Source organism: Mauremys reevesii, linkage group 3 (genome assembly GCF_016161935.1).
Source record: "Mauremys reevesii isolate NIE-2019 linkage group 3, ASM1616193v1, whole genome shotgun sequence".
NCBI lineage: Eukaryota > Metazoa > Chordata > Testudines > Geoemydidae > Mauremys > Mauremys reevesii.
Window position 1 is genome coordinate 49,755,352 of NC_052625.1, and position 23,975 is coordinate 49,779,326.

The 23,975-nt window shown below is 40.0% G+C and overlaps 1 protein-coding gene across 9 annotated transcripts in view; it reads left to right on the forward strand.

The window, feature by feature from the left end:
* RPS6KC1 (ribosomal protein S6 kinase C1) overlaps nucleotides 1-22,136 on the forward strand; it is a 122,523-nt gene extending 100,387 nt beyond the window's left edge. For 8 of the 9 annotated variants that reach the window (XM_039530574.1, XM_039530577.1, XM_039530580.1 and 5 more), the window contains 3 exons: nucleotides 13,666-13,748; nucleotides 14,756-14,851; nucleotides 18,439-22,136. In XM_039530574.1, coding sequence (XP_039386508.1) covers nucleotides 13,666-13,748; nucleotides 14,756-14,851; nucleotides 18,439-18,549 — 290 coding nt within the window. In that variant the 3' untranslated portion in view covers nucleotides 18,550-22,136. Of the gene's footprint in view, nucleotides 1-13,665; nucleotides 13,749-14,755; nucleotides 14,852-16,465; nucleotides 16,966-18,438 lie in introns of those variants that run through there. The other variant, XM_039530573.1, reaches the window with a different exon arrangement.
* The last annotated feature ends 1,839 nt before the right edge of the window (nucleotides 22,137-23,975 follow it).

Below are 23,975 nucleotides of genomic sequence, written 5' to 3' on the forward strand. Positions count from 1 at the left end.
GGGTGCACACAGTCATATTACTACTCAAATTTGGCCTGGCTGTTCCTCCATCCAGATGGAGGGGCAGTCAGAGAAATGGTGTTGTGAGAGGGCACATAAGGAGTCCTTTCCTGCGGGGCAGAGTGCAGGGGACTCAGCTGAGAACTCGGCTCTTGGTGGCACAGGTTCATGCACTGTATGGCTAAGAGAGAGGGGAGACTCTGAGTATGTCTACGCTGCAATTAAACACCCGCAGCTGGCCCGTGTCTGCTGACTCTGGCTCACAGGGCTCGGGCAGGGGGGCTGTAAAATTGCAGTGTAAATATTTGGGTTCGGGCTAGAGCTTGAGCTCTGGGACCCCAGTAGGGGGAGGATCCCAGAGCTCCCAACTGAGCCCAAATGTCTGCACCACAATTTTACAGCCCTGCGGCCTAAGCTCGGCAAGCTCAAATCAGCTGACACAGGTTAGCCGCAGGTGCTTAACATACCCTTTCTGAAGACCTACCCTCTCTGGCTGAGGGAGACCTGGGGTCTGTGCAGGGAAAGGACAAGTGGAGTACCTGCTCGGGGGAGCAGGAGTGGATTTTGCCCCAGCAAGAAATACCTGAACTGGTGCCACTGCTGCAGATCTCCTCATTTTAGAGTTCCAGCAATTTCTGTCGCTTTTTTAAAGATGAAAAAAATCTATCTTTCTGTTGCCACAGTACATCCATCACAGTGCAAACAATGTGCTGCTGCCTTGGTAGCCCAGCCTGGCAGGAAGCTTTCTTCAACAGAACAGTAGTGGTAGCAGAGATCGAAACTCATCCTTTCCTACAACCTTGCCTTAATGAGGTGTGAACTTCAAAGCCTAACTATCCATTTTAATGATTACACTATTGGAGGCCTTCTCTGCCCCTATAAGCTCTAAACAACCAGGTGTTGACCGAGCAGTTGGAATAACATTTAAAAATCACAAAATGCAAGAGTTAAAGCTTCCTGCACTATCATTAACTCTTCTTCAGTGCACGTTGGTAGTATTGATCTGGAGTTTTTTGGCTAAGCCTCCAGTCCTGCAATTTGGACCTTTGCATTTGTGGAGCCTCACTGGAACAGTGCATGGGTGCAAGTGTGTGTCTGCACATATCTATCCAGTTATAGAATTAGGGGTCTTCATGTGTAAATATTATATATGTGCAAGTTGACTGAGTTAATGTTGCTGTAGGATTCTTAGCTTCCACACTTCCTGATTATTAATATTTTCTGTGCAAAATGTAACAATGCATTAATGTATTGGTTTGGAAATTAATATTGCATATATTGTAAATGTTTGCAGTAACTTAACAAGAGAGAGTTGCTTTGAGTGGAGGAACATTTTATTTTGAGTAGCAGCCTCATAGTTGTACCTGGAAATAACCAATGTCACTCAGTTCAGACTTGGTCCTGAGAGCTCCCACTATCTAATCATGCTCCAAACTACTTGCTCATCATTAGACAGCTAATTTCAGTCTACTTCCTTCAGGTCCAGGAACACCCCAAGATTATGGGTGCTTGAGCAATCTTCATTCTGTTGAGGACCCACATCTCTGCTCTATCAGGACAGCATGTTCCCCCCTTCTTTGGATAGTCTATTTTAAAATACTACTTGTACTCCACTACATTGTGAGAAACTGTTCTTTTAAGTTACTTGCTTCAGTGACACATTGCAATCTAAGGAGAGATTTTCTATCAAAACATTGCCATCAAGATTCTATTATAGATACTATACAAATTAATTATTCTTGAGATGCAATTCTTTATTTGTATTAATTTTGGACACAGTTTCATCAACAGAAATGGCCGAAAATTGATCTGAAAGTTTAACATGTAGCAGGATATCAACAACTTAAAATCAGACTGCTATGTAAGTCTAAAAAAATTTCAACTTGTGTAGTTACAAGTAACACTGGAGATTGCTAGAACTGAAAGAGATGAGAGAGAGAATCTCTGTTGATTCAGTAGGTTTACTTTGATTATTTCCACATTTATAGTCAGCTAATTTCCCTGATTGTGTGGGTCTTTCACAATAGTCATAGAAGTGTAGGACTGGAAGGGACCTCAAGAGGTCTTCTAGTCCAGTCCCCTTCCCTCATGGAAGAACTAAGTATTATCTAGACCAACCCTGACAGGTGTTTTTCTAACTTGCTCTTTAAAATCTCTAATGACGGAGATTCCACAACCTCCCTAGTCCATTTATTCCAGTGCTCAATTACCCTGACAGTTATGAAGTTTTTCCTAATGTTCAACTTAAATCGCCCTTGCTGCAATTTAAGCCCATTGTTTCTTGTCCTATCTTCAGAGGTTAAAGAACAACTTTTCTCCTTCCTCATTGTAACAACCTTTTATGTACTTGAAAACTGTTATCATGCCCCCCACCCCCGTCTTCTCTTCTCTAGACTAAACAAACCCAATTTTTTCAGTCTTCCCTCATAGGTCATTTTTTCTAGACTTTTAATCATTTTTGTTGCTCTTCTCTGGATTTTCTCTAATTTGTCCACATCTTTCCTAAAATGTGGTGCCCAGAACAGGACACAATACTCCAGTTGAGGCCTAATCAGCACGGAGTAGAGCAGAATTACTTCTTGTGTCTTGCTTACAACACTCCTGCTAATACATCCAAGAATGTTTGCTTCTTTTGCAACAGTGTTATGCTGTTGATTCATATTTAGCTTGTGATCCATTGGGACCCCCAGATTCCTTTCCACAGTACTCTTTCCTAGGCAGTCATTTCCCATTTTGTATGTGTGCAACTGATTGTTCCTTCCTAAGTGGAATACTTTGCATTTGTCCTTATTGAATTTCATCCTATTTCCTTCAGACCATTTCTCCATTTTTTTCTGATAATTGTAAATTTTAATCCTATCCCCCAAAGCACTTGTAACCACTCCCAGCTTGGTATCATCCAAACTTTATAAGTGTACTCTCTATGCCAGTATCTAAATAATTTATGAAGATATTGAACAGAACCAGACCCAGAACTGATCTCTGTGGGACCCCACTCGATATGCCCGTCCATCTTGACTGTGCACCACTAATAACTACTCTCTAGGAATGGTTTTCCAACTAGTTATGCACCCATTTTATAGTAGCTCCATCTAGGTTGTATTTCCATAGTTTATGAGATGGTCATGTGAGACAGTAACAAAAGCTTTACTAAAGTTAAAATATACCACATCTACCGCTCTCTCCCTCCCCGCATCCACAAGGCTTGTTACCCTGTCAAAGAAAGCTATTAGCTTGGTTTGACAGGATTTGTTCTTGACAAATCCATGTTGACTGTTACTTACCACCTTATTATCTTCTAGGTGTTTGCAAATTAATTGCTTCATTATTTGCTCCATTATCTTTCCGGGTATTGAAGTTAAGATGGCTGGTCTGTAATTCCCCGGGTTGTCGTTATTCCCCTTTTTATAGATGGGCACTATATCTGCCCTTTTCTTGTCCTCCATAATCTCTCCCATCTTCCATGACTTTTCAAAGATAATTGCTAATGGCTCAGGTATCTCCTCAGTCAGCTCCTTGAGTATTCTAGGATGTATTTCATCAGGCCCTGGTGACTTGAAGACATCTAACTTTTCTAAGTAATTTTTAACTTGTTCTTTTCTATTTTAGCCTCTGATCCTACCTCGTTTTCACCGGCATTCACTATGTTAAATGTCCAGTCGCTACTAACCTTCTTGGTGAAAACCGAAACAAAAATGTCATTTAGCACCTCTGCCATTTCCACATTTTCTGTTATTGTTTTTCCCCACTCATTGAGTAATGGGCCTACCTGGTCCCTGGTTTTCTTCCTCAATGGCATGGGGGAGAAGGAGAGTAATATTTTAAAAGAAGACATAGCAAATTGAATTGTATTGTTATGTAAGGGGAAACTAGGACAGGTTGGAAGAAAGTTAAAAAGATTTTTTTGATTGGCTTGATTTCCAGGCATGGTCTCTTTTTAAGCTTAACTTTTTATGTAGTGTCCAGTGTATCCATCATTGTAGTATCTGAAGGAAGAATTATATTGTAAGAAGCTCTTTCTTTACCAATGTACGAGCATACCAGAATCTACCCCCTGGAATGGCATTTTAGTATTAAAGTTCTCTCTTCAATGGGACTCATTATGGGGGCAGAGGTCACTGCAGGGTCAAGGTCTAAGAAATCACTCTAAAAACTGGGTATTGAACACCAGATTATAGAACAGTATCTGTTTTTTTAATAAAATACCAACACTATAGAAACAGCCATCATAGCCTTTAGAGTATGAAAAACAAGCAATTGTCATCTCTCACTAAAACCCATCAAGAGATGAGATGAAATGTGACTGTGTATGTATAAAATATATTGTTTTCCTGTCGTTTGTTTAGATAGATAGATACAAATAAAAGGAAAGAGCTTCTTACTAATGGTAAAGCAGCAATAAAATGGAAAAACAAAGATTTAAAAAGTTCCACAGGATATCCTTGTGACAACATAGTCAACTTTCTATAAAATAGCAATATAATTTTATATCTTGCATACATTAAAAGCCTCTTTCAGAAGAGAGAAATATTTTGGAAGAAGGTACATTTCTTACAGTTGACCACCAGGTGGCATTGTACTATTAATGGATTTATGATGTTGACTGGCTGGCACCCTCCCTTGCCTTACTTTCGATAAGATCTACAGAGTGAAGAAGAGCTTTGTTGTAATTATTTGCATAACAAGAACTGTACTCTCAAGCTTTGTGAGTTGTAGCGCGTTCTCGCATGGTGTACATGGTTAAAAGCGGAAAGTCCCTTAGCTCCTTGGGTAGATCAACTTTAATAAAGTTCAGGCTGAAATAAATAAAGCAATAACAAAGCTATCTGCAGATACTTAAAAGTAGTGCCTATATTATACTTTGATTAATAGCCAAGCCAAATCTTTGCTGTCCGCCCATGATAAGTCAGATTTTCTTTCTTTGAACTATAAGGGAAATGACGATAACTCATTTGATAATTAATTCCTCATAAACTCAGCACCATTAAGAGTAAAAAAAAATGTGGATTTTTTTGGCCAAGATGAATGTACTATAAGTAACGAATGTGTTTAACTAACAAATTATAAGCCCACAGATGAGAATTTTCACTGCATTAACTCTGAAGTGCATAATGTTTTCTTACGATCCCCTTTTTTACATTATTTTTTGTTTTCCAAATAGTTTTAAAATGTGCTAAGCTGCTGACGTTTGAATAAATTGTAAAGTTGTTGCCAGATCATGATGAGAATGATTCACTTCTGTTTAAACAGCCCTTTGCTCTCAGTGCCCCCTGAGAACTCTTATCACATATTTGTCCACAAACCCCCCCCCCCCAACCTATTATCTCCCTCACCCCCCTCAGCCCCATGCTTTATAATATAGCAGTGTAACTTTTTTATCTCTTGGTTAATGTGCCTTGGTATTTTGAGGGGGAAAAATTCCAGTAACAGATTCAATTTACAAGGGCAGAAACTTGAGCAAATGCCAAGCTAGCAGGGGGGCCATTATTCTGCTCTATAAATAAGTTTGAAAAAGAAACACACACACACAAACCTGTGAATCAACATGTTTTGGTCAAAGTGAGGGGAAAGCAAGATAGATACATTTTTGAAATGCAAATAATCACCTTCTGTTATTTAAGTACTGTTTTTGCCCACTTGGTGATCTTAGATTTGAAGAGTCATTACCATTTAAATAATGCAGTAATCATATTACACTCTTGGTAGGACATAGATAACCACAAGTTTATAAAACTAAAACTGGAATTTTTTGAAGACCCTAGCCATTGTTTGTTTATATCTGTGAAAAAGCCAAAACATGAAAGGCTGCAGCTGCAGCCATAGCAAGGGCATCTGGAGCCAGATCTGATCAAGATTAGGTTTTGTTGATAAAGCAAAAACAAGTCGTTTTGGTATATTTTGTATCTCTGAATTCTAAAGCAAAGTGCAGCAGAAAAAATCTACTGTTTTAACACGTGAATGTGCATCTTGTACCCCACCCCCTCATACTGCAGGGTGAATTGATTTATTTTAAATCAAGGCGATTTTAAATCATAATTTAAAGCCTTGATTTAAATCATCTATTTTAATCAACTTTTCCATTTGAACGTCATTTATTTTCTAAAGAAAGATGCATTTCCTAGGATTAACAGTATACAAGATCACAAGATCCTTTCAACTGGAAAAGATGATAGGGTGAACAAGTCAGTAGTTCATCCAACCTTAATATAACTTGACTAAAGGGAAAGAGCTGCTTTCTTTACCCCAGAAATCATATCCACGGGACAGCCAGAATCAGGTAATGCAGCACAACAGTGCTAAATTCCTGCACAGAAATACTTTACCTGCAACACCTATTGCTAACTGAAGACAAGCTTTGCGAAATGCTAACCACTTTCACTCAGACAGATGGTGCAGATAAACAGCTTCTGTGAGGAGGCTCGGTGCTATTCTTCTGATATAGCGGCTGGTCTTGAGTGAAAGGCCTTCTTTGCTGCCTACCTCCCCCCAATATTTATGTGAACATTTATATTATACATAGTGGTACCTTCCTTCCTGATATGCAGCTGATAAATTGAAAATAAACAAACAACTCTATTTTGCAAACAGCAAGCCAGTTCTAGAGTAGAAGGGGGAGCCCAAACTAATCTATTTTGGAACCAAATCTTTTACACGGTTATTCATATTGTAACCAAGATGCACTTTGCCTGTTGTCTTTTATAAAATGCATACAATAATGGTACAATACCTTACATTGAAATACCACTCTTCATGCTAAAAGATCTCAAAAAGTTTTATATAAAAAGGCACAGGACATTTTTTTCTCCCAAATGCACCTGATCTGGGGCTGACCATAAGAGCTGTTGAGCAGTGCAGTGCTAGATTTTGGAATGAAAGATACCAGGTTCAGAAGCAGTCTAGTGAACTTGCAGTCACTATGCAATTTAGGCCTTGTCTTTCAGTTCACCTGGAACAAAATTCAGTCAAGTTTTCCAGGAGAAACTAATTCCCAAAACAGACATTTGAATTAGTTCAGGCATAAGTCCTGAAGTTAGTACACATGAAAATAAGTTGATTTCTGAAAGTAAGTAGAGGTATTGCTTAACCTAATATTTAGAAGCTCTAGAGTTTTGTACTGAGCGGTTTCTCCCAAGCTTAAAAAAAAAAAAAGATACCATTTGTAACATCTAGCATAGTTTTTCCATTGGCCAGAACCCCAAACTCCAGTCTGAATTATCATCAGGTGCCACTGTGGTATTCAGTCAAAACCATTAAGGAGGACTGATTGGGGGGGAAGTGGGGGACCAACAAGCATAACCCCCTGAAAATTATAGACATGGTGTTTACCATTCTCTGCTGCCATGTATAGCCCAGAAAATCTATTTGCCTTTTTTTTCCTAATTTAAAAGCTTTGCATTTTAGTTTAGTATTATAAATGTAAAGAAACATTTGCAAAGAACCAAATAAAAGGAACCAAAGCCAATTTACTACACACAGATTGGGTCAGCCAAGATCTCATAAGAGACAGTAACTAAATACCACATCACATAAGTGATTTGGTCATAATGCTCTGCTAAAGTCTTTGCAATTTATAAAACACAGACCATTGATTGTTACATATCAAAGGTATATCGTGGTCTTTAAACATTAAAATAGTGAGGCAAGTCAAATGAACATCTAACAAGATTAATTTGGGTATAAAAATAGGAACCTACATATTTAGATATTTAAAAGTACACAGGTATCTGTGTTCCTCTTTAGAAGGAATTTCCTCATTCACTTAAGGAAAAAGGTTAATTGTAATAGAGGGGATTATGTTTTTTCTTCCTGGTAGCAACTCAAAATGGAATTAAAACTTCCTCTAAAAGTCAGGTGACATAGGAGACCAAGACTTTTTACCATTGTATTATCAAAAAGAAAGTAAACCTCACAATCAACATGATCTTTAACCCTTCAGCTACTTCCACTTACATTACAAAGCAATCTTCTTTATTAATTTCAAGTCTTATGCCCAACCTAATACAAATGTCTCCGTTGGGAATTACATTTCTACTGGAACTATTAACTGGATTTTGTTGCAGGCAAATTAAAAGAATTGTAAAGCAAATGACTGATTTTCACAAGTCAAACAGCATTCTAAATGTCTCGCTGCTTAAATTATTGCGTCCTGAAAGAGTGCAGTGCAAGAACATACATTGTCTGAAAAGAGCTACTTTAAAATATGCCTTAAGAACAAGTTATTTCTGGAAAATGTTTAATAATCTCTGCAAACCCATTCCTTTCAACAATTCCTCTCCCCTGTGTGCATGGGATTTTGTGATTTTGGAGTTGAACTGTTTTCTTTATGGAACTTTGGTGTCTTTAAGAACAGTATTTTATTTTCCACTTCACAATAAATCAATATTTTCTCTGACATTCCAGAACCTACCTCTGTATGCAGTTGGTCTAAATTATTTTAAAGTAACTCTTCACCAACCTTGTTTCTTAAAATCAATGTTTCTTACATTCAAGTTAGCCTTCACTGCTCAGAATGTCTTTAACCTCCATTTCTACTTTCTCCTTTACATTTAGGATCACAACAGTATATAAAAGTTCACACAGCAAGTCAATGGCAAAGTGAGAAATAGAATCCATGGAGTTTAGTCTCTCACAATAACCATTAGACCAACCTCCCTTTGATTTCTAGGGGCCAATGATATTTTAATTTCCTTTCTGAAACAATTTACTCCAAATGAAATTGCTACTATACAGAACAGTAGTATTTAATGAATATCAGCAACCTCACACTGAAAGTTATATACACAAGGCTTCAGGTAATTGGACAAGTGGGGCGGGATATATTTGTCTAGCAAATAAACATCATGCCATAAAGACCAATGTTGCTGATATTTTTTACTTTTTTTAATATTGTGTGCTCCCAACCATCAGCCGCATGTTTCTTCCTTATAGGAAACTGTCTAACAGCAAAAGTGAAGCTGTCATTTCACCTCTGGGAGCATGGAGATCAACTTGTGGTGTGAAGCAATTTGGGCTTTATTGGACTAAAATTTTTATCTACAAAACTTTTATGTTGGTAGGCTTTGTTTAGATCAAACCAAATATACTGATATACTTGTGTGCATCCATATTCAGAGAATATAGCATGCACATGAGGTCTGGATTACATCAAGTGGCTTGTGAAGTCATCAAAAACATGAGGGTATGTGACTAGGACTGTCTATTTCCTTCACATATCCTACAAGAGAAATTGATGGGAATTATGTAGTTAGATCTCCTTGGGGCTTGAAAATCTCAACTATGTGTCGGTCTTTCTACACGCTCAGCTTGCTCAAGATTCACTGTTAGGGAAAAAAAAAAGAGCAGGTGGGAGAAATGGGACTTCATAACTCATCTGTTCTCTCATTACCATAGCATTATTAGAGGGCTAGATTTCACAGCTGCGATATACCAATGAAAAAAATGCCATCCTTGTATGGTGGGGTGATATCTAAGGTGAATCGTAAGTTTACATACTGCAATCCTGTTGCTAAAATGTAGTATTGGATTTTCTTATTTCTTCAGAAAAGCCCATCACATTTCAGTCTACAATGTTGCAGCCGTCAAATCTAGCCCTCTGGACTAGATAGGACTTTTTCCTTCTAACTAGCAGGGGGATTTGGATGTTTGACGTATACAGTATGGCAGGGTGAATAAAAAAAAATCTATTATTTAATTTTTTATTTAAATCAGATTTTTATTTTGTTCTTTAAGTTATAATAATAAGCTTTTCTTTTTAAAAATAAACCTGTTTCAAAAATAATCTGAAATCATTATAAAATATGGTAAGGCCTAAATCTCTGAAAACATTAAAATAAAAAGATAAATATGCTGAATCCAGGAGACTATCAGAAACTTTGAATTACAGTTTATAAAGAAAGAACCAAAGAAGGGGGGGAAAAATCTGAACTTCTGAGGTCAAGCTTTATAAATATGGCACAATAGGTCATGTACTGTATTAAGGGCTTGATCCTGTGGGGGGTCCCAGAGGCTATGCTACTGGTGCAAGAGACTGTCAAAGTCATCACAGTCACTGGGGCCTGGCCTCTGACTCCAGGAAACACCATCATATATGACATCACTAGGTAGCAAAAAGGTGTACCAAATCCAGTGTAAAGGCTCTACTTAGTTGTAAATCAACATGTTTTAATGGTTGTATCAACCAGTAAGAACACTAGCACCTGTGTCCATGTCCGAATGTGAATAGGGTCCTCAATTTAAAGGTTGATAAAGGACAGGCACGAATATGCCCAAGTTATTCACTTAGGCTTATGGGTACTACCATTTATTGTCTAAATTACTTTGCTGATGGATAGAGATGAAAATATTTTCTGAGTGAGGGCAGATATTGTGGTTCACATTTATTGCGATATTAAAGCTTTGAAAAGCATATGCATTGTGTGGTATTACATTAGCTGGCTTCTCTGTAAGTGCTTCATAACCTATTTTTAAATTTTCCCATGAAGTGTAGTCGAGATAAAAATGCAGTAATATTGATATGATATTCTGAACTTATTACTATCACTGTATTGCATCAAAAGTAATGTGACCTGCTCAAAGTAACGGAATGTAAACAGCATATGTTTATATGTAGCATTTTCAATGACTTCTTAAGGAAAACATCTTACTTTGATTTTGAAAGTGAAAATGGTTGGGGGGTAGGATGGCAAAGGAGGGATTGGGCAGTGGTGGAATGGAAGAAAGTAAAGCTAATTTCGATTTTGATTAGTACACATGGATGCTTTACCTAGGTGGCTTTTACACTTAACATTTTATTTTGATTTTGGTGACTAATCATTTAGACTCTATAAACCACGTGAACAATCTTGCCAGAACTCTCAGTGCAAGTTGAACCTTGTATTTTGTGGCTGTTTCTATTTATCCTAATTGTATCTTTTTAATGGTGTTTGGGGATGAAAGTAACAGGAGGATTTGGTGTCTGAATGTTGTGGTTCACATAGGTAAGAGACGGGAAATGATACAACTCTCCATTTATGATTTGACAGTTTTCTAATGGTTAGACTTCAGGCCCTGGAGTCAGAAGAACTGGGTTCTTGTCCCCACTTTGCCACTTAATCAATCTCTGTTTCAGCTTGACCTTCTGCAAAATGAGTGAATTAATACATAACAACCTCTTGTAAGTAGCTTTGAGATTCTCTGGTAGAAGGCACTGTGGGCTTGATTCTGCAAATAACCCATCAGTGTCTGTTACTACCAAGGATTCTATTGCTTGAACTATCCTAGTAAACTTTCTAATGTAGATAGTGTTAGTTAAAGAAATACTGCCCCATGTGTGTGGTGCTGGAGAGTGTAAAAAAGGAGCTGTATTAAGGGACAGTCCTGCAAGGGCTGAGCATCTTCAGGTTGCATTGCAGCTAATGGGAGTGGGAGTGCTCGTCACTCCACAACTTGCAGGATTGGGCTCTCAGTGTTTCTTTGTGTCATGGGGAGAGCTGTAGTCACTGTTCTGCTCTCTCCTGGTACTGGAATCTGATGCATCTGTAGTTCCTCTTCTGCCATCTTCATTTTAATCTGCATAAAAGGATACACAGTAATTTTTTCTAAACTGGCATAATGTGTTTCATAGCAACTGCCATGTGACTGTATACTAATCAATGCTCTCTGCTTGGAATCTGGGGTGGATTTTGACACTAAAGCAATTTTAGTGCAGCTATTGCATTTTTGACAGTCAAAATTAAGATTTCCTCTTCACTGCAGTCTATTATGCCCTCTGTTTTACAGCAGACAGCTTGGTTTTTTTATTGTTGTTGGGTTTTTTTTTTAACATGACTTTCAGTCAAGGCCAGGTGCTTTCTTTTTGCTACAACCATGGGTGTGCAACTGCATATGATGTGAGTGTACACAGGGCACACTGCTCTCTGGCGTCTGCTGTGTCCTGAGCATAGAGACTAATGAAGTAGTCTGGATGGCTGCTGGGTATTAGGGATGGATGCAACTTGTTGGTAGCAACTTTCAGTTACTAAATTCTGATGGCTGTTGAATAGCCTCTGTGAAATCCTGCATGAGCACAGTGGGCTGGACTAGATGACCTCTTGAGGTTCCTTCTAGCCCTACGTTTCAATGATTCCATGAAATGAGTTTATGGTCTCAGTCCAGTTTCCAGTGGACTAGTGTCCTCCTCACCTACGAAAGCTCATGTTCCAATACGTCTGTTAGTCTATAAGGTGCCACAGGACTCTTTGCTGCTTTTACAGATCCAGACTAACACGGCTACCTCTCTGATACTTGCAGTGGTACTGTCATGCATGGACTGCAGGGTTGGCCCTAGACCAGGGTGGGCAAACTTTTTGGCCCGAGGGCCACATCTGGGTGGGAAAATTGCATGCAGGGCCATGAATGTAGGGCTGGGGCAGGGGGTTGGGGTGCAGGAGGGAGGGTGGGGTGCAGGACAGAGTGCGGTGTGCAGGAAGGGGCTCAGGCCAAGGGGTTGGGGCAGAGGAGGGGTGCAAGGTGTATGAGGGGGCTCAGGGACGGGGGTTGGGGTGCAGGCGGGGTGCGGAGGGCGGGAGGTGGTTCAGGGCAGGGGTGCAGGAGGGGTGCGGGGTATACGAGGGGGCTCAGGGCAGGGGGTTGGGGTGCGGGAGGGGTGCGAGGTGCAGCAGAGGGCTTAGGGCAGGGGGTTAGGGTGCATCAGGGGGCTCAGGGCAGGGAGTTTGGGTGCGGGGTGAAGGAGGAGTCCTGACCCCGCACCGCTCCACTCTGGGAAGCGGCCGGCACCACGTCCCTCCAGCCTCTAAGAGATGGGGGGCAGAGGGCTGAGCACTCTGCCCTTGCCTGTGGGTACCTCCCTAGAAGCTCCAGAAGCTCCCATTGGCCATGATTCCCAGGGTGACAATCCCGCAGGCTGTTTCCAAAGCCCTGAGGGGCCGGATCCAGCCCACGGGCTGTAGTTTGCCCACCCCTGCCCTAGACCAAATGGTGCCCCAGGTGAGGAGGATCTCTGGTGCCCACCCCTCCATTTGTTAAACTGTTGAATACCTTATTTTTTATTGAATTTGTAGCTTATTTCATGATTGATTGCATGATTTGCATGCATGATTTATCCCTTTCATGTAAGATGATAAATTTGCATGCTAGGATCTGTAAATCTGTATTTATTTGTGCCATATATAAGCCAATAAAGAACAATTCGGTGCCACACACACACACACACACACACACACACACACACACACACACAACCCAGCACCTAAGGCGATTGCCTGGGTCACCTGCCCCTAAATCCAGCCCTGATGAACTGTACCTATTTTATGGAGAAATGGATTTCTGTCTTAAAAATGTTTAATCTGTCCCCTTTCACTAGCCCTAAATTCACTAAACAAATTTTGTTGTACAAGGAAACATTGCAATCCAGTGGAGAGGAATCCTTGCCCATGTGCCTACTGGTATTGAAACTGTCCATACTGTGCAAGTAATGAGGAAATAATACACTGAGTATATTGTGCAGCTACACTGAAAAATGCAGCCTGCGATAGGTGGCTAAAGGGCTCAGTAGCATGCAGGCATAACAAAAGCTCTGTAGTACTTTGTGTATGTGCAATCAGCATTAAATAGTCACCTTGTAAATCAATATTAATTTTGAAGGTGAAACTGACTTTTAAAATCTTAATCTAAATATCTTGTGTTCAGAGGTTGGAGCTATTCTAGAAGAGACAGAAGCTTGTGATTGGTGGAGTCTAGGGGCCATTCTCTTCGAACTCCTCACTGGAAAGGTAGGCACTGGTGCAGGTATTCAGTAAAATCAACATGGAGGCACCATCCTTCCAGAAGCAATTGTGCCTGAGCATGATTTTATTACTATCTCCTTCTCAGCTGAGTTCTTCAGACCTGAGCTGCATAGACTTGCGTGGCTTGCACAGGATCAGAAGAACAGTACAGGTTTTTCAGAGATTCAGACTTGTTCAAGCTTCAGCACAAAAACTTGCTAAAGTTGTATTTACCATATTGCAATTTTGAGCCACAATTATTCTTTATCTAATATTCCTTCTCTACTTTTTTCAATGCACATGTCCAGCATTTGTACACTAATACAAATGTTAGTGCTGAAGCTGTTGGATATCAGTCCAGGGAGCAGTATAGACCTACATATGTGGTACTGACATTAATTCAGGTTTGAGCTGGGTTTGCAGTGAAATGTTGATATTTAATCAATTTCTATATAGATTGACCACCCAGTCAGTAAAATGGATTTGACCTCCTCCCCGCTTACTGCTTGTTCTCACATGGCCCAGTTTTACATCTTTCCTACATATGTTCTAGTGCATGCATATACTAGGATCAATAATTTTAGAGGATAATGTATGAGGATAATGTGCTTAAGTGATGATATGTAGTTAGACCATACAGAAGCAGGTGGTAGAAAAAGACATTACTACTTTATTGGGAAAACTACTCAGTATTCTAAAAAATGGGTATCTGACCAAATCAAATTTGCTGGGGGACTTGGACAGTTGTAGCAGTTTCATTTTGAACAAAATTCAAGAATCCAAGTGACCAGAAGCAGGAAAAAAATGAAGTCTGGGGGAAGAGGAGGAGGTTTTAAAGTATAAATTGTATAAAAATATAGTTCCAGGAGAACTTCAAGTACCTTAATATACTCTTGTGATGTTTGCTTTTTATTAGTCTGAGGATTGCTCCAAGTACAGTGTTTGCATCAGTGTGCACTTATACTATCTTTGTATTATGTTGGTTAAGAAGTGTTCCTGATTGATTGTTTCAGACTCTAGCCGAGTGTCATCCAGCTGGAATAAACACTCACACTTCTTTGAACATGCCAGATCACGTATCCAAAGAGGCCAGATCACTCATTCAGCAGGTAATTTAACAGGAAATGTATTTTACATAGGTAAGCATACATATATGTACAAACGTTTCTAACTGTGCTGTAGCAGTGAAATAACCTAACTACGGAAAGCTGACTGCAGGGTTGTAGGCAGCCCTCCTGTCATTGCTTATGAATTTTGCATGAATATATTGTTACATCTGGCAATTCTGACTTCTGATGCCAGACTTCTAAGTAGAGGACTAAGAGTTTAACATTGAATTCAAAGGGAGAAAAGTTAAGCCAATACTGAGTGCTTTTGAAAATCCTCTTGTGGTATACGACCATTTTAGGAGTTTTGTCCTAAATCCATCCAAAGTATTTCCACGAACATTTTAATTCAATCCAAAAATACCAATGCCAATATAGCAAGCTACCTTCAGACACTAAATAATCCATAATTTACTGTTATGTTAACCATACCTATGACATTGCTATAGTTGAAAATGTGTTACTACCCTCCATGAAGGAAGAGAACTTCAAGGCATCCCTTAAGGATGGAAGACAAGTGTAATTTAAAGTGTGAATAATCTGGCTTTTGCAACAGAAAGATAATGTTTAATACATTGTCCATTGGAGGATTGAATCAAAGGGGTGCTGGCTTGAAAGAAAATACCCAGCCTTTCAGGTCGATGTGCCTTGTATTAAAGATTTTTTAAACAACAAGACTTGCTGTTTTCTAGCTCTCCATGTTAGGTGGTCATGACTGATAACACAAGATGCTGAAATAAGCTTATGCATGAACAGCATGGAATTGCAATGAATGTACTTCTCCTTTCTCGCCTCCTTACATGTTCATTAATTTCAAACATAACATAGGAACCCTACCATAGGTATGACTGACTCCATTTGAACAGGGTAAATGATATATGGTGGTTTTGTGGTTTGGACTTTGGATGAAGAGCATCTGGCTTAGAGGCTACACAAATGATGACATCACTTAGGAACTCCAGTCTTGATTTGAACACAGTTGAAACCCAAGGAAAGAGACCTAAAGCTTGACCGTCTAAAGGAACCAATAGCAGACTGACTTCTGTATCTTTCTCCCAAGCCAATGATTTACTGTCTGTCAGTCATATTGTAATACGGCACCAATTCCAGTGCCAGCCTAGCACGCAGAGGTGTCATGTTACCAAAGAGTGTGAGAAATAAACAGTGCACAGTGAAGGAAATATCTCACATATGCTTATAGAGCTGGAGACTTATTAGGTCCTGTAGTCCACTTCTCTCTGACAGATTTGTCTCTGTTGTAAGTTTACTTGTGTTTTTGTCTGGTCCACTTGTAAATATACCAAGCAGAGGAGTGTCTACCATTTACAGTTTGAAGTGACACACAGATACATAGTATAGTCTTCACTTTCCGGCAACTTCAAACTGATAACAAGATCATATCTGTTGGGGTCGTAGATCAGGTTAAGTCCTCATGTGCAGTCTGGTGACTTATAGGATGGAGGTTCAGCTCCATAGGCTAGTAAATCAAACCCCTGTTGTGTGACTATCCAAGGAAACTACCATTCATTGTTGAGGAAGCCTTGTCAGGAAAAGGAAGGGTCTCTTGGCATGGTTAGCAATTTGTCATTGTGGCTTTCCTCTTCCACCCTCAAACAGGTTACGCAGGTCAGGACATCACAAAATAGCTTGCAGGGATCAGTGTGCAGCTACATGGAAAACCATACCAAGTTTTGTCTCATGGCATACAGCTTCCAGTGCTGATGACTTCACTGCCTTCTTCATCTAGCCAACACCATGTCCTTAGGAGAAAACAGATTTTTTTTTCTGTTTTTGTTTTGATAAACGAATAAGCTAAGGTTCTTAGTTTATATTTAATTGGTATTTTGTCCTCAAGATTTTTCTTTAGATACTTCTAGGTTTTACTGGCCAATAACATTTGCACACATTTTTTAAGGAAAAAAGATATCTGGTATAACTTATGATGCATTTATTTTCCAAGAATAAAGTTTTTGTTTTGTAATACAGAACTTCAGAACATAAAATTCATTGTGCTTACTTTCCCACCTGCTGTCACTTGTTACGTTTCAGGGGAAGGCAGCGTGACAGTGACTGCATCTGCTTGTCTGCTGGCTTGTGTAAATTCTCACAGTAATGCAGTTTGCTCCCCGAATTATGTTTCGGGAATGAAGTTAGATTATTTTAAATGGCAGAACCAACTTAAAATGTACAAATTAATATGCATATAGGTTTATGCTCATTTTGATTCTCAGGTGTAGGCATTTGAATGCATTGAGATTAGAATTCACAGTACTCCTTCATGACAAGTATGATTAATTTATATTCTGAAACATTCTGAAGAAAGGCAAAAACTAAATGTATGCCCTTGAACTGTGTATTTGTAATATAAAAACAATCTCCAAGTCTACAAACTATTTTCATGGCTCTTTATCAGACTATTTGAAGTAGTGCCTTAACATTCCCTTTAAAGTTACCATTCTCTAATAATATAATATATGGATATACCTATCTCACAGAACTGGAAGGGACCCTGAAAGGCTATTGAGTCCAGCCCCCTGCCTTCACTAGCAGGGCCAAATGCTGATTTTGCCCCAGATCCTTAAATGGGCCCCCTCAAGGATTGAGCTCACTACCCTGGCTTCAGCAGGCCAATGCTCAAACCACTGAGCTATCCCTCCCACCTAGTAAACTCAGTAGGGATAAATATTATGCTTTCCTTTCCACATGGCTATAGCCTGTTTTCAATATGCTGTCTTGTTTGGAGATTGTAACTCAAGCAAAGAAACTGTTCAGTTTTAGCAGTTTTCCATTAAACTATTGAACCAGTTTTCTCCAATATCTCGATTTTAAATTTGGATTTAATTACATCACTTTACACTTCCTTATTGGTTACAATCATTTTGTGGAAATACTCTTCAGGAGATAATACCGTTTGTAACTGTACCGTATTCTAGGGCAGTAGAGACAGAATCATGGAACTTGATTCCTGTATGTTGCCATCATCTGTGGCATTATGTTAATGCCGAGGTGACTAAAGGCCAAATGCAACCCACAGAGTTCTACAATGCAGTCCAGAGCTGCCATTCTCTTAGCCACTGGGGGCTAGGAATCCCAGCGTGTAATATTCCAGAGCAGGGGTAGGCAACCTATGGCACGTGTGCCAAAGGCGGCATGCAAGCTGATTTTCAGTGGCACTCACACTGCCCGGGTCGCATTTTAATTTAATTTTAAATGAAGCATCTTAAACATTTTAAAAACCTTATTTACTTTACATACAACAATAGTTTAGTTATATATTATAGACTTACAGAAAGAGACTTTCTAAAAACGTTAAAATGTATTACTGGCACGTGAAACCTTAAATTAGAGTGAATAAATGAAGACTCGGCACACCACTTCTGAAAAGTTGCTGACCCCTGTTTCAGAGCATTGCATGCTGGGATCTTTAGTCTCAGCAGGTTGTATCTCCATGTCCAGCAAGGGGGTCTTCATTGTACTGAACTTTATATATGTTCGGTGTTATAGGACGTACATTACTCTTAGATCTTGCTGTGACTCTTTAAGAAGCAGTGCTCACTTTTACTAACTGAATTGTTTGGTGTGTTTTTAAGCTTTTGCAGTTTAACCCTGTGGAGCGTCTTGGTGCTGGAGTTGCAGGTGTTGAAGACATCAAATCTCATCCGTTTTTTGCCCCTGTAGATTGGGCAGATCTTTTGAGATGAAAGGAACTATGGCTCTATGAACATGCTCAGGTCTTCTTATGGACGAATTTCTCTGGCACAGAAGCACTCCTGACTTGTCATCATATAAGGCATATTGAATCACTTGGACAATATGAATAACGGAGATGGGAGTAATCATGCAAAAAGCAAATATTTTTAACACAAATCACTGACTGGACAGGGTGCTAGTTTATTTTTATTGCAAGTGGCTGCTATATGTAAACCTTCTCACCAAAGGTGTGCTCTGTGTTGAAACTGTTGGGTAAGCATGTCTAGCACTGCCAGCTTATGAATTAAGTAGAAACAGGACCACACTCCAGGTGCTTCATCAGATGACAGAAGTGCATAACTCTCTAGTCCATGACAGCAGAAAGTAGGGCCTTTTATAGTGTCAACAGACTATTTCCCTGTGCTAGATGCAACTGTGGGGGAAAGGATCAAATAATTTATTAATGGTATATGCAGAACAAAATACTAAAAGTGCTTTATGCAAAACTTGGCCTATAAAACAAAAATATGTATCCATGGAAAAAAATAAGAAAGCTGTTGCATCATACTGTGGAATGTGTCTTGAAAGTGGCTGCATATCATTTCAAATAGTGGAAAGAGCATATGAAAAAACCAGTGCTGTCTGCGTTGTGCTTTCTCGGTTAGCAATGTCTGTGCAGAACTCTCTCTCCATAACGTTGGATGAGTTTCGTGTTTAAGTCACTACAAAAAAGGAAGTCATTTTTCCTCAGACAGGTAAATATTGCTTTACTAACTTAATAAGGACCAGGAAAACATGATGCTAAATAAATGTATGGATATAAAAATGAGACTCTTCTCTCTTAATTGCAGTTACCACAGTTTCACTTAACTCTTCCTTGGTGTGTTCTCCTCTTAACCTCTCCCTCTTCAAGACCCCATTGCCCGCATTCTTCTTCCTGATTAATCCTCTGGAGTCTTATCTCTTAATGATCCTAACAATCTGAGTGGCTTGGCCCACTCTCATGATCTGTTTCCAAGTGCTAGGTGCAGAAGAACCAGGGGACTTGTCGGTCCCAATTGAGTGAGCAGCAACTAAGGAAACTCTGGGTGGGAATTGGGATTGAGACAATTGGCTGAGCTGTTTGGTGAGTAGTGGGATCTGAGGGAGGGAATAGGGAGAAGAGGGCTAAGAAATGAAGAGTATTTATTGCCTTAGTTTTGTTTTTTCTTATTGCAGCTCCCCAACTATGCCAATCCATGTTCCTGACGTATACATAAATACAGCATAGACAGATTCTTTTACAGATAATGTATTTGTATTTGTTTTTAAATGTTCCTTTACCCTAGTTTTATCCGGAGAACAAAGGGCAAATCCCTTTGCCAGAGAGAGGCTTCAGCAATCATTACTGTATTTAAAAGAAAAAAATTCTCCTATTTGTATTTTAGCAACATATTTTATGGACACTCCCAAAAGTGCATCTGCACAGTCTCCATCTGTTAGACACGAGGTCTGTGTATTAAAATAAAGTGGAAAAGGAAAATACTTCACTTAAACAAAGGAAATCTGGAAACTTTTTTTCCTTTTAAAATTATTCCACTCCCCTCTTTTTTTTTTTTCTTTTTTCTTCTTGTGATCAGAACTCCAGCAGAGGGGCTGCAACAACAGGGCAGGTTGTAACCAGGTCACCAGTATCATTGCCTATGGAGTGCTGTCCAAGATGACATCACTCTCAGAAATTGCATTTCAACCTACCACCCTCTGGCTTCATAACAGGAACTCCCTCAGGTGAGCCACAGGAACAACTTCCTGTGCCGAGCTGGTAGGAAATCTCTAATGCTCAGACCAAGCTGTTGCAGAGCTTCCTTCCAGCAGTGCCCTAGCTGTGACTTTGGAAGGAGATCTCTTTGCTCAAGTGAATCCTCCCTTCCCTCAGCCACCTGACTCAATCCCTGGGGTTCTCTATACGGTAACACTATCAGATAAATATGGTCTGTTGGCTTATTCCATTGTGATAGTTTGCCAGTAACTTTTTTAAAAACACTTTTCTTGTTGTCTTGGTATCTTTAAATGCTGTCTAGTTCTAACCATTCAAGTGGTATCTATGTGCAGTTTGCGGTCAAGGGCAAGGCAAAATGATACGTAAACACAGCCTGAAATCCAAAAATCAAGAAGAAAGAAAACACCATGCGGGAAGGGACCAAATAACCATTTATTTTCAGTGGAAAGCACCCGGCTTAGTTAATGACATCCAAATATATCTATAACTTTTTATTTGAATGCTGTCAATATTATCTCCTTCGGGGGGGAGGGAGGGAATCTGTGTCGTAGACAACATAAGGGAGCTGTCACTTGAGAATGCAACTTGCCCTAAATAGGTCTTTGATAGCCTATGTTTTTAATAACCATGCCACTAAATAGACTATTTATATCACCTAAAGCAAACACAATTTTCGAGCTGATACATAAAAAGGGGATTTCTGCCATTGCTCCTATTGCTGGATGTCACACTGCTTGGTGTTAAATATATTGGTTTCACTACCTAAACCTGTGGGGCCAAATTCAGCCTGTTGTTAGTGGATTTCAAATTCAGCCCTGAAAGGCCAATGGAGTTTTGGCCATTTCCACCAGCTCATAATATGCCCCTGGGATCTAAATATATATCTTTGTCTATTAAGTCCTCAGCATGTCTGACCAGCTGTTGGAGGTTGTGCTGGTTTTTCCTCCTTACTCCCTTTCCCTCCAGGGGCCCTGCACTCAAGACATTTATTTTTGGTTATAGCAGACGGATTGACCCAGTCACTACAGTATCTTATGGTCCTCAGTCTTTTAGTGATCTAAAGCCCATCCTACCTCACTCCTGTTATAGCCTTAACTACTTATAACTGTTACAGAAAAAAAAAAAATCAGTGCTGTCCTATAGTGGTTATTGAGAAGTGTATTTAATACAGTAGATTGAGCCCTTAGATTTCCCTACTATCCTAATTCAGGGTCTAGGTAAAGCAATGATCTTGGGACACCTCAACGTAGTCCTCACTGGACAGTTGCCTCTGTTAGAGCTATCATGTAAATGTTTTTGCTTCCTATTATGCGGAAAGTTTTGGACTGGTAGCAGCGTGCTGAAGTTCTCCATTGAGGGCATTGTGGTGGGGAGAGTTTGGACACCCATCCCTCCCTATACAGTGTTCCTCCCTTTTGTAAGAACTTGCATCCAATAAAAAAAAAAACTAGGAAGGGGGCATTGTCTTGTTCTCCCCCTGAATGGTAAGGAACATCAGTTCCTGTGCTTGTAGCACAGTTCCTCTTTCTTCTTTGAGACTGGCCTCTTGTGGCACTCTGGCTGTATCAGCACTACCATGCTGCACCTCCAAAGTAGGTAGTAGTAGCATTTCAGATCCAGCATTTTGCTTCTCCTCAACTCGTATGTTCGTTTCTAAACTTTCAAAAGGTGGTATAATAAACCCCATGCCGAAAGGCTTCAGAATGAAGAAGGCTGGGGATGTCGGCTCTTTCTAACTAATTTACTAGACCAAACTTTTTTTTTCACGGACCACTTGAAAATTGCTGAGGGTCTTGGTGAACCACTTAATGATCTTTCCAAATGTTGTTTGTGCCGTTAGCTAACTATTGTAAAGTGCTTTGGATAAAAGCGCTATATCAAAAAACCCAACTTCATCATAATGTTTTTTTGTTCTACAAATAAAAGCACATAAGTCATATTTTAATATTGGTTGTCTTTACCTTTCTAATGCGATGGATGTGCCCTCTCTCCTGAGTTGAGGCTGGGAAGGAGCAGGGGGTCTCTCCCCCAACACAGCAGCCATAGAGCTGAGGCTGGGAAGGAGGGCCAACTCTCCCCAGCAGCAGCAGCCCTGGAGCTGGGGAAAGTTACCTCTTTCTCTGGCCGCTGCAGCCCTGCATCTCCTAAATTCCCCCTCACCCTCTCTTCTCACCCCAATGCCCCCTCCCACTTACCCCCTATTCCCTCCCAGGCCACCACCTCCCATGTGCATCTTGTCCAGGCACCTAATTAGTGGAGCCATGCCTGTGTGGCTCCACTAATTAGTTGAGTGGCCTTTCATTGTCTCATGTGTGGCCGCCCAGGCACGCACCTTAGAGGGAACTATTTGTGGACCACCTGAATGGAGCTTCTGGACCACTAGTTGTCCGCGCACCACAGTTTAAGAACCTCTGGTTCTTAGACATAATCAGGTATAGGGAAATGGGAAGTAAACCACTTCAGGCGTGTGGGATTTTTTTTTTGGGGGGGGGCGGGGCGGGGGAGGTGAACGTGGTGTCATTTGTTTTCTCAAGGACACTAAACAGGAAGCTGGAGAAATAGAAACTTCCTCTCTAGCAAGATTGATGAGTAATTTAAATAATGAAATGAGAATGTTTGTCCATTTCTTTGCATCTATGCTTTGCCCATTAACTGAATTGTTATGTTCAGAGCTCTCTTCTGCCTCACTGATATATCTGAAAATCCATGTAACCTAAATGTGGAATTACCTAGGACCCAAAATTCCGGTTGACACCAATAGCAGCAACAGGGGCTGAGTATATCTGAAAAGTGCCCCCCAATATCTTATCTTTTCTGAGTTGCACATGTTTTTAGATTGAAATCCTACAACTTCTTGACAAGGACCAAGAAGAGATTAGAATGGGTTTTGTTTTTTCTTAGCCCCAAGGGATTTCCAAACTTTCTGCTGCTTCTCGACCCTTGAGATCTCATTTTGTATCTAGCCTTCCAGCCTTATTGGATACTGCTTCCCCAAACCCTGTCACTGGTGCTCCTAAATGGTCAGTGGGGTTGCCAGAGATTGATGTGACCAGTGTTTTGCCTCTGCAATAATTTCAGTCCCTAATCCCTTTTATACTTCCCTGTTTCAGGTTTGCAACCCTTCTTCTACTTGATGACCTAGACTTCTTATACTGAACGTCTCTCAGTGTGTCATTTGTTACTGCTATGGTATGCCCAGGTTTAAATTTATTGTTATTATTTTTGTGCATACTGTCTTGAGTAAAGATCTAATATCTGCCTTGAGGAGTTCACAGTCCTGGCTGAGTATGTTCTCAGTACAACCTATTCTACAATGCTAGACTGAGCATAAGTGAAATAAATCGGCAATGGAAAGGGAGGAGTACATCACTAAGATTATGGGGCCTGGTACACCTTGTGTATGTTAATATGTTATATTGTGGTATCAACCTATGGGAAGTTGTTTGAGGGTCTGTCGGGAGTTTTGAGGAGAGGGATGTTGCATAGCATATGGGATCAGCGTGGTGACAGGAGTGGAAGATTTTGCGGATCCATATAAAAGACCAGGTAGGCATCAAAGTCTATGAGGTGCCACAGGATTCTTTGCTGCTTTTACAGATCCAGACTAACACGGCTACCCCTCTGATACTTGATATCAAAGTCTATGGAATTTGTGTCAATCAGGGTGACAAGTGATGA